The following is a 14,619-nucleotide window of genomic DNA, read 5'->3' on the forward strand; positions in this document are numbered from 1 at the left end:
TATAGCATTTGGTATAAAATGTCAATTTGTGCAAATTTTTTTTTCTCATTTTCTTGCCAGAAGACATGAGGGGTTGGAGTTGGATTCTTCCTTTCTTTTGAAATCAGACTCTACTCAAGAAAGAGAACACTGATATTGCTATTTCCATTAAGAATTCCAGCCTGCAAAGAGGATTTAACTTTTAATTCAGTCTGACTGGGAAGAGAGGGCTTAGAACAGAATGCCTAGGAGGCCATAGAGCCTATGCTTTCCTTCTGTGTTTGTGGACTGTTTTTAGGGTGGACTGTTTTCAGGGTCCCAGGCTGAAGCTTGGCTGTTGCAATAGAAATTGAGGTTAATGGCAAAAAATTATACGATTGAGCACAATGAACACCTTTACACTAATTTCTTCTTACACAGCACTAATTCTGGGCTTTAATTCTATTGCAGCCAGCAGATACCAGAACACCGCTCTACTAAAATGCTGCCAAGATGGAATGAAATTAAATCCCATGAGGTTTCCTTGTGCAAAAAGGCTGGAAAAGGTGTCTGGCTCCCAGGAGTGCAGGGCCGCGTTCCAGGAGTGCTGCGAGAAAGCCACAGCCCTCAGGAAGCAGGCGAAGCAGAGGAACAGAGTGGGCTTGGCACGACGTGAGGAGCAGGGGCACACAGCTCTGCCACTTTCACCCCCCTTGTGGTGGCTGGGGAGGGCCAAGGGGCACCTCAGTGCTGTGGGGCTGGGGAGGAGGTTTGCACACCAGCATTTCAGAGAGCCTTCACACCTCTGCACTGGGAGATGGGAGTGGCACGGGATAACTCCTTGGGGTCAGAAAAGGCAGGAACCACTTCGGCCACTGCTGGCCCCTCCAGACTTACAGAGGAACTGATGGCCCCTGCCCACACCCCAGAGAGGCCACAGACAGCAGAGAGGGAAGGGGGTGGATGTCGGCATTTAGGGCTCTAAGTGGTCTCAGATTTCGACTCCTTAACTAGTGGTACTACTATTATATTACCAAAAAGAAAATTACTTTCCATCTAAAATGATCTCCTTCTGAGTGCAATTTCTGCTACCATTTCTCATAGATTTCCCCTGTCTGTCACAAGTATGGGACACTGGGAACATCTTTGCTAGCCTTACTACAGAGGTCTGATTTTTCATTTGGTAGCATATAGTTATTGAAGCTGGGAAGAGGAACACTTTGTTCAGTGACAAACTATGGTCATTGCTTCTCTTTTTCCAAGATTTTTGTTTAATTCACAAGATGAAACACAGATTAAATCTTTTCATTTAGAGCATTTTTTGTGCTTTTACAAGTTGACTCTCTGCAAGACAGTGTAAGGTCAGCAGCTGAAGACTTCCAAAAAGAAACCTCACTCCTGTTTTGCAGAATACAGTGAACAGGAAGAATTGTTTGATGAAACCTCTGTCAGCTTGCGCAGTTATTTTCCTGAGAGCTGGTGGTGGAATTTTGAAGAAGTGGAAAGCCCTGGAAATCACAGGTACTCTGTTGCCTGACTAGCTGAATATGTTTAAATTTGTACTCTCAAATGTATATAAATATCAGCTTTATGTAGTATCTGATGCAGAGGACCTTGGAATATTTGCAAGTACTTTGTCTCCACAGCTGAGGGAATATGTTTGTCACTTTAAATACTCAAACTTCATCAAATGATGATGTTTACATTTTATACATGCCTTCTAATACATTTTATTTTGTGGTTTTAGTGTAAAGAACTTTGCTCCTGACTCTATAACTACCTGGGAAGTTCAAGCAATAAGTATATCTCCTGAAAAAGGTATAAGTATTGGATAATTTTTGGTTTTGTGTTTCTTTATATGAAGATGAGTAGAGAATGTGTAATTTTTAAAAGAGAGATACAATATTATGTTGACAGAATAAAACAGTTTGTACTGAAAAAATGCAGTGTTTTGATTGTAATAGCTACTTCTCTCTTTCATGCCATGTTAAAGCCCAACTAGAAGTTAAAGTATAGATTTATATTTATAAAAACAACAGGGAGTAGGGGCTCAAGGATGATGGATCATACAATCAAAATTGTCTTTTATTCTTTCCACTCTTTAAACCACCTGATTTTAGCTTCCACATGGCCAGGAAGCCACATGAGAGGTAGCAGTAGTAACATCACTTTTCTTTGAATAATTCTGGGACCAGGCTGTGGCCATCACAAAGCATGAAAGTCTGTGGCCTCTAAGGCAGAAAAGAACGCCAGGAAACCAGCAAAGGTCCAGCCAGAGAGCCCAGGTTCCCAGGTGCTGCCCTCTGGGAGCTCCTAGGAGTTGATGAGGACCACTGCAGCAGGGACAAAGGGTCTATATTGTACTGCCTACTCCCTTTGAAAGGGGAGGGAAACTGGGTCACAGTTCACTCACCAAACATATAAACACTTCTGCCAAGTTTTAGCCATCAAAAACCATGGAAGTGACTCCAGGAGGCAAACTACAGGCAGGTCTCTAGTGCAGATGAGTTTAAATGAGTTCTGAGTATGCCTGTTTTCCTCTCCTGCTTGTGACCTCAGGAGAACCCAGGTGCTGAATTTTGATCTGACATTTAACTTCCTATCAGCTGATGTAAAGTGTGTAATTCTCAATTCTAGCTGTTTTTCATTTTCTCACCCCAGGGTTCTGTGTGGCTGACCCCCACAGCTTTGCAGTTTTCAAGGACTTTTTTGTTTCTCTGAGATTACCGTACTCGGTCAGACGACATGAGCAGCTGGAAATAAAAGCAGTGGTTTACAACTACCTGCCCAATGATCTCCAGGTATTGTGATCAACAACTGCTGCACCTTGCATGCCTAGCTTGATAGAGCTATGGTCTTGTAATAATTTAATGGGCATGTCCTGGCCACCCTACAGCCCAGACATAATGCTCCTATCTTGAGCTCTTTCCCAAGTACAAGATCCAGTTCTACTTGGTAACCAAACTTACCATATAAAGCAGATTTTATTCACCATGTTACATAGCCATATCCTTTGGTTTTGGATACTTCTTCCCCCTCATTGAAGTAATCTGTTCTCTTTTTGCTGCCTGCTGATCTGGGCAATACCCACATGCTGACACTGACACCTGCTAACACTTCACAAGATACACAAGGCAGAGAGGTAAATGAGTATGAGTGCACCACCCAATGTTGGCCACAAAACTCATTGAGCATACAACACAGAGCCACTTTTTCTCTTCATGTGACCTCTATGCAGTCCTGCGTACAGCCACAGTTGTCACTGGGCTAGGGGCCTCCATCATCCAAAGTTGATACTCTTTTTTTTTCTACTTCTTCCCATCTCCCAACCAGCTGTTCAACCAGCATCCTCTGAGCTTCATTGAATTGTGTAGAGCTGGGATGTATAAAAATGCACTATCCTTCTTACTTCACTGTGGTTCAGGGATAGGCCAAAACTCAGTTTCAAGTTCAGTGTAATGAAGAAATGTTGGCTGATTTACCTTCAGAGCCCTAGTCAATATAGCTGAATATTAACAGGCCACGGGGTCACAGAACAATTTACATTGGAAGGGGCGTCCAGAGGTATTTTCCCTGTGCCCCAGGACTGCTCTTGGGCATTGCCCTGTCCCCACAGGTGACAGTGAAGATGGAGGCAGTGAAGGGGCTGTGCACGGCGGAAACGACGGCGAAGGCCGTGCAGCTGACACTGCTGGCCAAGGGGAACTCGGCAACACCAGCCTTCTTCTCAGTCGTCCCTCTGACTGTGGGAGAAATCCCAATCACCATCATTGCCTTCGACCGGGATTCTGGGCACAGTGATAGCATCAGGAAGAATCTCAAAGTGGTGGTATGTATTCTGTGGTATGTATGCCCTACTTGAGGGCAGGCACTTCACAAATTGCCCTCAAATGCAACATTCACTATGTGTGGAGTTCTCGTGGAGGGAGTGAAATGGTACAAACACAAGGCTGGAAGCAATTCAGGAAATCTATTTTTCAGCAAGGACTGAGAGGAAAAAATTAGGCCTCTTTGTCTATTGTATATGGAAAGGTTTGTTCCCTATGGCAAAAAACATCCTTTACCCATGACACAGCAACAAATTCTTCAGCAGGTGCATGTTTTAACTTCTCCCTGCTTAATCAACATGTATGAAAATTCTTTTTTCCTTGTGAAGCCAAGATTGAAGATGTCCATCTAGCAAACTTTTAAGAAGGAAATGCTCTCTGCTAGTAATAAAGCTAAACCCTTCTGGTCAATGGATCAATCTTCACTCTTAACAATTGCATAGCTAAAAACACATGCAAAACATAATAACAGAGATGCTGTATTGATTATTTAATACCTTATTCCTCTTTCAAAATTATAAAAATGAGGAGCCTTTTAGAAAAAAATTACTTTTCAAGTGCCAACACAGAGTCATTACAATGCCTAAGTCATCCATGGAGGGCTTTTTTCCATCCATACAAAAAGTTCAAAATACGAATCCTTGCATCCCTGGTGTCAGGTATTACCATGTAGGTAAGGATAAGGCACAGGAAGCTGGGAACCTGCTGTTGTTAAATGCTATGACTTTTGTAGATATAGACACAATCTCAGAGTTCAGTGTTACACCAAAACACTAGAAGTAGATATAAAAATATGTTTATTAAAACTGAAACTGTAGAAAGAGGGATGTGGGGAATCAGAAGGAAAGCATATTTAAGTCTTACACCCAAGATGTACTCAGAAATTCATGGATTTCATACATGAGAGGTTTACTTAAATGAGTCCCTCTGTGAGCTTGACTTGATGGTTCACAAAGCTGAGAATAAACTTTGAAGTTTAATTTTTGGGAGCCGGTTTTCGTTACAGGAATTTCATCCAGGGAAACGTTTCAATAGTAACACCAAAAATTCAGCAAAATTTATTAGTATGTCAGTTGGGAAACTGAAATTCTGATTTAAAGTTTGAGTTTTACCTAGAGAGAAATCTCCCTTCAAAAATCACTTATTTGTGCCACCTGCTGGCCTAGTGCTTGGGTGGAGCTCATAGGTTTCTTGCAGCTTAATTTCAGGTGTGAGTGCTTGCAGGCCTTTTGACTTTTCTTTCTTTAACTGTGCAGGCTGAAGGTGTTTTACAGAGAGAAGAAGAGACCATTTGTATTAACAGCAACTGTAAGTTATCCAAAAGGATTACATACAGATGAGGTTTGGAGTAAGACTGAACAGTAAATTTATTAAATACTCCTTAATGCACAGATGTTCCTTTGGTTAACCAGAACTTGTCAGAAATCTCTCCATCCAAAAGACTTGTGAAAGAAAAAAACCCCAAGAATTCTAAATTTTTAGAATTGATTTATTTTTCTTTTGTTTTCAAAGATATCATTCTTTATATAATAACAAGATATCTATTTAATTCACTAATGGGTCTTAAAAGGTATTAAAAGCAAGGTTTTTTTCAAGTGCAAAATATTGCTAAAGATTGAAAATTAAATCATTAGAAGAAAGATAAGTATGTTTTTTTTCTAAAATTACAGTATGTTGATTATTTTTTAAAATCTGGATGCAGATATCTATTTCTTATTTATTTACAGTGAGGTCTCAAACAGTGGACCTGAACAGACCGTCTAATATGGTACCGGGTTCTGATAGCCACGTGTTGGTTAGCCTGAAAGGTAAGTGTCATTTTTTTGCCAACAACTTCTCCCCAGGTGACAAGAGATGGGCCCCTCTGTGCTCATGCCTGCATGGCAAGTCTCCATTCTCTCCTGGTTTTTCTGTTATTACTCAAATGATCTGTGCTACATGACCAGGTCATAAAACAAAACATCCTCAGGGTTGAGCCAGTACCTCTTCCTCTTTCTAATTACTCCTTCTTACTTGTGGTGAGTGAAACAGCTTTATGAGATCCATCCTTCCTCACTGTGCTTGGACTAACATTATGGGAAAGCCAGATGTGAAGGGAAGAGTTCTTCTTCTCTAATAACTTCATACAGGGCTATAGAAATCTGCTTTGGATTCCAGAAATAAGGATGCCAGACTCTGATGTATAGGTTCTGGAGAGCTCTGTATTTCCAAAGAGGAGATATGTTCATATATTCATTAGAGTTGTATGCATATAATTATATATATATATATATATATATATATATATATTCTCATGCATACATATTTTAAAACATCTATAAGCAAATATTTGTAGTAATGATAAATACTCACCCCCTGCCCTGCCCTGAAATGTAAAATATTGAATTTATGGCACAAAGGACATTGGCTTCCATTTCAAATCCCTGTTCTAAAATAAAGGGATCATTGTAAAGTTATAAAATTGCAGAGAGAAAAAAAAAGGCACATAAAATGTTTATCATGATTAATGCACAACCTTTTTATTCCTCTGTGGGAGGATCAGGGCTGGTTTGACAAGACTTTTCTAGCCCAAACCTGATAGACAATCTTTCCCCCTTCTGTTTCTCCTCTGCCTCCTGTAGCCTGAGGACTCGTTCTCCTTCATATTCCTTCACTGTGCCAGCCTCCTTTCTCCAGCTTTCCTGACGCCTGGCACCTCATCCTTGCCCCTCTTCACAGAGCTTTATGAAGTCTCAGGTAGCTAAGAGCAGTGCTGAGCAGTGAGGAGCATATGGTGGAATAGTTAGGATCACCTTTCTTCATACTACAGCAATCCATTTTAATTAAGATTCATACTACGGCTTGTATTTTTTGCAACAGGGAACATCATGGATCAGTCTGTTGAAAACTGCCTGAGTCTCAATGGAGTTGAGAGGCTGATTCAGGTGCCCACAGGCTGTGCAGAGCAAACGATGGTGAAAATGGCCCCTGCAGTCTATGCCATTGAGTACCTGGATGCCAGCGAGCAGTGGGTGAACTTCAACCCCGAACGGAAGCAGGAAGCCATCAGTATGATTGAAAAAGGTAGGCAGGAAAAAACAAAACAAGGCAAACCAAGCAGAGGCCAAAGGATGGGATCCTTGTTATCTGTTTGCAGTGCACGCTGTCTGCAGCTGCCTCCTGAAGGAGTGCCCACTGTCTCAGCACAGCCTCACAGAAATGCCCCTGGCAGTCGGCAGAGAGACATGAGACATGAGGGACATGTGAGGAGGGCTTAGGACACTAATTACCAGCATCTGGCACTGGATGGTATTGGCATTGACAGTCCATTCTCTGTCCTGCCTAATTTAGAAGTAGAAAGTAAAATCTGAGCTGATCTATGAAAATTCTTTTCAGACTAAATGGACAGCAAAGGCCAGTTGTTCATTGCCTCCAAATGTTCAAAATCAACCAAGATAAATCACATCCTAAAAATGCTTATTTTCCCCATGGTTCACAGACACGGCTTAGGATAGCCAGCTGGGATGTAGACATCTCTGTCTGTGGCAGACAAGAGGAGTATAACAAAGGAAATTCCCAGTGCTAATTATGATATTGACACCCTCCTTTGCCCACTCCTGTATTCATCATTACATAAGCTAGAAGGACTTCAGCACCCTTGGGCCAAGCCAGGTATGGAGTTTCCCTAGGGAGAGGACTGCAAGTCTGCTTCTGGAAGACTCCCCTCCAAGATATGAACCAAAACTGGTATTAAACATACAGCAAAGTCAGGACCACAGTATGTTGAAATGTTCCAGCTTACAGGAATTAACACAGGGAATTGTTAGTATTGTAGCAGGTACAGCTGATCTTTCTAAATATAGTGATGTGCTTATGGCATAAAGCAATATGATGTGCTTGTCACTGTGATCTTCAGATATGACAAACAAATTTCATCAATGATAAACAAGTGTATAAATAGAGATTAAAAGCATGCTAGCAGTTGCTGCATGGAGATTTTTGTCTATTTATCAAGCTTGCCAAAAGTGACATGAGATCCTGCTAATAAGTATTTAGTATTATCTGCATCATTTAGTAGGTACTGCTATTACTACTACATTATGCTTTTATTTATTCTTATTGAAGTTCATCAGTGTAAACAAGTTCTTTGGTTGTGTGGCTATGATACAAACTTGGTCAAAATAGTAGCAGTCAAGATCTGAAGCCACAAGTCATGATTTTCCTAAGACTATGTCTGACCCAATAGAAGATGTTTTGTATACTTTTTGATTCAGTGCACCATAAAATCAACAGCTTGAAAAGTTGTCAATAATGGAAAACAATTTCCCAGTATTCATTATGCATACAGTGTTCTGTAACCATAGCTATCTGCAGTTTTCAGACTATTTTCTTGGCTCAATAAGTCAAACAAGACAGAGGACCTTTTAAGCCCAGTGATTTTTCTGTGTCAAATTCTGCTGACCCAGTCATTTCCTCCTTAATGCCCCAGTGAACATATCCATGAACTCTTCCACCAGTCAATACAAAACATGTCCATTATAATACAAGTGAAGTAGGAAAATGCCCAGTAAATATGGCTGTTCTCTGAATGGTTACGTGCTCTCCTGTTCATGCAGGTTACACTAGACTGCTTGAGTTTCAGAAGGACGATGGGTCCTATGGAGCATTTAAAAGAACCCCCAGTAGTGTATGGTAAGTGATTTTCGTTTCCTGGGCTTTTGTTTTTGGAGTTTTATTTTTGTTTATTTGGTTGGGATTTTTTTTTTATTATCTCTATTATCATTTGATGCATCAGAAGTTTTTCTTTGGTGATGAATTTTGAAAACCTGGTGGTTGCCTATGTACTTTTTCCATGAATAATCACCCACCAAATTCTCTGAGTGTATTCAGTCCTTGGTGAAAGAGATTTATACTGAGCCCACTGAATATTTTGCATTTGCCACAGGGTAGAAATATTCAATCTGATGGTGAACAATAACTCACTAGGTTGCAGTGAGTGCACTGTATTGAATATGAGTCTGTGCATAAAATTAGTGTGTTTTTCTTCCTGTCAATATAGTCCACTATAAATATCTGTCAGCACAAGTTTGGAAAATTTTCTTTTGTGCAGGTTAACTGCATTCATTGTTAAAGTGCTCACAAGGAGCAGAGAATACTTCGGTATACAGGACAGTCACATAAGCAACTCAATTTCCTACTTGGTTACTCAACAGCAGGGAGATGGTTCATTCCACGACCACCACCCTGTAATGGACAGGAAAATGCAGGTAGGTCATCCGTAGTTAGAATAATTTGTTGTGTATTTAGGGTTATTAGGGATTTAAAGGAATGCTGTGAGTTGTTAAATAACAAGAAATGTATCTAAAGAGAATAAATCTGTAATGTAAGTACAAAATTCAAGATTAATTCGTTAAGATGTCTGTTATGTCAGATGCATAGCTAGTGCTTCACCACCTTTATCTTTTATACGGTCTTAGATACGTTTTTCAACTATGCCTGTGGGGCACTTAAAAAAATTATTTTGGGGAGTCTTATGTTTGGTAAAGATCTAAGCCTTTTATTGCTTAAGGCAATAGAGTGTAGAATTGTAACTTTGTTTTGAAGGGGCATCCAGAGCTCATCTAGTCCAAATGCTGCTCAAAACAGTTCTAGTTAGATCAGGCTGTGCAGGACCACGTCCAGCTGTGTCTCGAGTATGTCCTACTCTGTCTGGGTAACCTGTTTCAGCATTTCACCATGCCCATGATGAAAAAAAGAAAATATTAACACTTAATCAGAATTTCCAATTGCATATCTTGGTCTACACATCCTCTATAACTGCCCAGAAACTCAAAATTGCTATACTGTCCATTAATTTAATCTAGGAAAGTAATGCACATCTTCCAAAACTCATTGAAAATGCAATGTAATGACCATATCTATGAAAAAACAGGCATTAATATTTTTATTGATCTGTGTCAAATAAGTTGTGAGGCTTTCACACTCTGGCCTCAAAGCTAGTTTCACAGTTGATGTAACACTACTGGGGAAAAAGAAACAGGTAGCTCAAGAACTGGTTCAAAGAGTTTTGAGTCTTTTTAACCTGTGTTCAAGCTGAGATTATCTTCTATCCTATATATACTTCAAGAGCTTTCAGGGGAAAAAAGTTAATGAGACCACAGTGCTTACTTTATCAAGAGGAGAGATAAGAAATGATCCAGTACTGGTGTATAAATACCTTTACAGGAGAGTTCTGTCGGCAAGGTAGAGGGCTCTTTAGTGTGTAGAAAGTAGCACAGAAATGAAAACAACCCCACCCTCCTAGTGACTGAAAATTGAAATAATGAATGTCTCAATGAGAAATTATAGATTTTTAGCTGTAAGATAAATAACTAAATATTTGATTATCAGCTGGTTCGGTGTGGTAGGTTCCTGATCTCTTACACTGCTCATTGCAACCTTTAATGCTGCCAGCATAGGAGATATACTTTAGATGGGCACATATTATTGGAAAAATTTAAGGTGTCAGCTACATAGTACATGGTCAGAGGGTTTGCAGAGAAGGTCCTTGACTTTATGGAAAGTAATTTTCTATATTTAATCGTAAACATATGCATGCACATTTAACTTTTCCATTTCATTTTTCAGGGTGGCGTTAAGCTAGCAGAAGACGATTTGGCTATGACAGCCTTTGTAACCATAGCATTGCAACAGACCCTACGTGTCTTCCCGTCACCTGACGTGGTAGGAAACCTGGCTCTTAAAGTCTGCAGTCTATTGCACTATGGCATATCCACCCTGCCATCTCTTGGAGAACTGCAAATGGGGTTTAAAATCTGCTTACATCTCTGGTGGATAGGAAAAGATGTCATGGCCTATTATACAACAAGGGATTTTGAGCTACACGCTCCATCATCAATGACTGTAATCGCTAAGCAAATATTATTATAATTGTCTTAACAATTACAACAGGGAAGTATTCTAATTTCCAAGTGCTAGTTTCCTAGTGCCAGAAGTAACCGTTAGCAGGTCTCAGTGATCTTTACAAATAGATCTATTCTGTTTCCACAGGCGCGAGTGATTACAAGAGCAGCGGCTTACATGAAGAACCAATTTTCAAGAAATACCGACTGCTATTCTGTAGCCATCACTGCTTATGCTCTGACACTTGTACGGTCTGATAGTGAAGAAGCTCAGTTTGTGAAAGACAAACTAAGGGACTGTTCTTCTTTTGATGAAGGTACTGGTAACCATTCTTAAAAATCCCTTTAAAAAACACTTTTCCTAATGGAAACACATTTATATGAACAAAAAAAAATTGAAGTAAATGAAGAAAAATTAATTTTATACAACTGTGTATGTATATATGTAATATAAGTAAATGAAGAAATGTTAATTTTATACAGCTGTGTATATATATTTAATTATTTGAATTGCATAATTAAGTATTTTAATCTTTTACATTTCAATATGTAATTTTAATAACTAATATTGCTATAAAGTGACAGCTAGTGAAGCCTGGATCATAACCTTCTCTGATTCTGAAACTGGAACAAAATTACAGTAAATATTCATTTATGTTTTCTGCTTCCCTTGAGAAGAAAAAAAAAGTCCAAGCCAAATGAGAAAGAAGAAACTTCATATGAAAAAACAGCAACATACAGGACTAGTTCAGACTGTGTTTGTGGTCAAGAGGGAAGGTGTCTCTTCCACCCCACCTGCTTTCAAAGCCCCACACCCTTTCTGAGTGCTTTGTCCCAGCTCCCCATGGATGTCCCCACTGACCCCCATGGGGTGTGGCAGTGGTGACTGCTGAGTCAGTCAGATGTGTGGCTGCACCACCATCCTGGTTATTCCTCCCAATGCATTTGGTAAATTCAGCCCTGTTCAACAGCCCCAGTTTAAGAGTAGGGAATAGGCTTCTCCTTAATCAAGGCTGGATTTGTGGCCATGATTAATACTGTTATGTCTGAGGGACCACCAGACACAATGCTACCACTCCATCAGATGGACATCACTGTACAATGGGTTGGAGAAATCAAAATTGAAATTTGTGGGTTTTCTCTTCCATTATCTTTGCTTCCCAGCTGATCTGTTGCTCTCACAACAGCATCTGTGTCTTGTGGTTTCACAGTGCCATGACAAGAAGTATCCACTGTGTAGAGCAATAGTGATTTTTGGCAGAAGTCTCTGCCAAGGTGATTCAGGACTGAGTTGTTCTTGCAGCAAAGCAGCAGCGCTACTGGGGAAATGGCAACAACGCAGTCTCAGTGGAAACCACTGCCTATGCCCTGCTCCAAACCTTGCTCCTGGATGACATGGAATATGCAAGGCCTATTGCCACGTGGCTGACAGAGAGAAGGAACTACGGTGGAGGATACTGCTCTACACAGGTGCCTGACCACCACTTCAGGGGGAGTCTTAAGGGGAGGGAAGGAAGTAAAACCCTCCTAAAAACTTTTTCATTTAGATCTGAACAGTGAATTTTCAACTTCTTTGGTATATGAAGCAATAAAGATTTTGGATTGTCAATTAGCAATGGGCCAAAATAAAATAGTTAAAAGCCAGCAAAGAAAATTCTTTGTCCTCATGAAGAAGTAGAATAATCTAAGGTCAGGACTCCAACGTGTTTACAATTTAGTGCTATAAGAAGAAGCTGGGAAATTAAATTAATACTCTGTGCAAGTAGAAACTGACAAATGCAGGAGAACATCAAAACAGAAAAAAGCATAAAACTGAACTCAAAGTGAGTGATAATGTCATCTCACATGTTGTTGAAATAACCTGGCATAACTGCTAGTTTTTTGCTTTTCTTTCTCACCTAGGACACGGTGGTGGCCTTAGAAGCTCTGTCAGCATACAGCATACAGACACTGAACACTGCTTCCACCGACCTGACTGTCAGACTGGGAACACCTGGGAGGAGAAATTACTACAGCATTGTTCTGACTGATGCCCATGAAGAATTTCAGAAGCAGCTAGAGGTATACAACCATTGGTTGCTTTAAAGGTTTTTTTCACCCTCAAGAAGGAGAAATCAACTCCTCTGGCCTAGGTTTTGTCATATTAAACAACCATGATGCGGCTGATTTATTATACCTTTAAATAATTTGATCTGTAAAGCAACAGAATCTTTTTAAAGTTAAAAAACCCAAACCCATCAGGTGCTTAGCAACATGCTTTAGAGGTGATTTTCTGCCTCTGAGGACTTTGGTGGCGTGAATATCTCCCAAAAGTAAAGACCTGCCAGGAACCTAAGTCCTTCTAGGGAATGAGGAGGAAAGGGAATAATTTGATCTTCACTGTGCCTGAAACTGTGAAAATGTGAAATCCGGGATACTGAAGTTGATAAAATACATCTACTGGCCTAAAACAGCAGAGTAAGATTCATTAGCTCAGTTAATTTAAAATCTTGAGACATGAGGTCTCATAATTTCTTCCATAGCTGAAAGTTTTCCCTACTCAGGTCTGGGGGGTAAAGGCATAGAAGACTGTCAAGATGTCAGGAAAACAATAGACCAAATTCCAAGCACAAACTAAACATCTTCTCTTTTCTCTTGGTTTGCAGTTTGAACTTGGGAGGAAACTTGAAATATCTGTGAACGGCAAAGGAAATGGGACAATGAGTGTAAGCTGTAATTTCAAAATCCAGAGTCCAGCTGGACTTCTTTAATCTCTTTTTGAAACCCCAGTGAAAATTTACTTGACATGGCCCCAACCTTTGAGTTCCTACCTCCAAAATTTTAAAATTTGGGGCCTAAATCCTGCCCTTATGGACTATAAATTTTTCCTGTCTTTAACTTTATTAAATCCATAAAATGTCAAGGGTGATAGAGGTGGCTGGAGTTTGAATGACCTCTTTGTGGTTGGGAATGGAGAGTTATCTCAAAGGAGTCCCATATAATTTGTGAATTGCACATGGGACCTGCTTATATCTGTGACACTCCTCTGTGATCAGCCTGTGCCACTGGGGGGCTGGCCATTCTCTCCACGTTCCCATGTCCCATCCCCATGTGTTGGAGTCCTGGATGGGTAAATTCCATGTCATTTAAATGATATTTTTAGTGGCTTGCTGTTTGTGTGTTCATCTTAGATATTAAAAATGTACTGGTCACCTGAGCTGAAGAACAACACCTGCAATGATTTGGTTTTGACAGTGGAAGTGGAAGGGAGCCTTAAGTACTCTGGTGAGTGGAAGGGCAGGGGCTGGGTCTCAAAGGGGACAGGTTTGGCCAGCTGCTAATGATACTTCATTTCCAGCCTTGGAAAGTGGGAACTAATGAATGAAACAAGGGAAAGGAGAAGTCCCTGAATTCTACCCAGTCATTGTTTCATTTAGTTTATTATTCTTATCCTTAAATAGTGTAACAACTACAAGTGACTGTAGGTGCGGCAGGTACTTAGCAGTTACGCAGATACCATTAGAAACTCTTCTTGAGAAAGGGGACATGAGCTCCCTTCACAGAGGGGAAAGCCCTGCTCAGTTCCCTGGCTAATGAGGGACCCACCATGTGGGCTTAAAATTCTTTGAGGCAGATCTGTCATGGGTCTTTCCTATAAGCAAGAATGTGTTTTGCATCTCCTGAAGTGTGTAGTCATCATCACCTCTGCCTATGTTTGCATTGGTCTTTTTTCTGTTTGAATTGTTAACTTTTGGAGGGAGGGAATTGTCCTTTAAATATTTATGCACAGCCTAAACTCCATTCTTAGCCTGTTAATTATTCTTACTATGGTTATCCCTAGAATTCTAACCTGAATGAATTGGAAACACTGAGACAGTGTACAGAGAACGTTATAAAACTCACAGTGATGTGAGTTTGGAATTTATGATTGTACCAATAATAAATTCACTGGAATTTATCATTATACCAAAAAG

General features: G+C 40.2%; 1 protein-coding gene across 1 annotated transcript in view; it reads left to right on the forward strand.

The window, feature by feature from the left end:
• LOC134414517 (complement C4-like) overlaps positions 1–14,619 on the forward strand; it is a 41,595-nt gene that overhangs the window by 15,902 nt on the left and 11,074 nt on the right. Inside the window, exons 17-32 of the mRNA XM_063149214.1 lie at positions 430–630; positions 1,368–1,479; positions 1,706–1,776; positions 2,620–2,759; positions 3,575–3,787; positions 5,042–5,093; positions 5,513–5,593; positions 6,645–6,848; positions 8,381–8,456; positions 8,875–9,031; positions 10,392–10,487; positions 10,815–10,983; positions 11,970–12,136; positions 12,569–12,727; positions 13,312–13,371; positions 13,837–13,930. Coding sequence (XP_063005284.1) covers positions 430–630; positions 1,368–1,479; positions 1,706–1,776; positions 2,620–2,759; positions 3,575–3,787; positions 5,042–5,093; positions 5,513–5,593; positions 6,645–6,848; positions 8,381–8,456; positions 8,875–9,031; positions 10,392–10,487; positions 10,815–10,983; positions 11,970–12,136; positions 12,569–12,727; positions 13,312–13,371; positions 13,837–13,930 — 2,052 coding nt within the window. The remainder of the gene's footprint in view (positions 1–429; positions 631–1,367; positions 1,480–1,705; positions 1,777–2,619; positions 2,760–3,574; positions 3,788–5,041; positions 5,094–5,512; positions 5,594–6,644; positions 6,849–8,380; positions 8,457–8,874; positions 9,032–10,391; positions 10,488–10,814; positions 10,984–11,969; positions 12,137–12,568; positions 12,728–13,311; positions 13,372–13,836; positions 13,931–14,619) is intronic.

Source organism: Melospiza melodia, chromosome 2, assembly GCF_035770615.1.
Source record: "Melospiza melodia melodia isolate bMelMel2 chromosome 2, bMelMel2.pri, whole genome shotgun sequence".
Lineage (NCBI taxonomy): Eukaryota > Metazoa > Chordata > Aves > Passeriformes > Passerellidae > Melospiza > Melospiza melodia.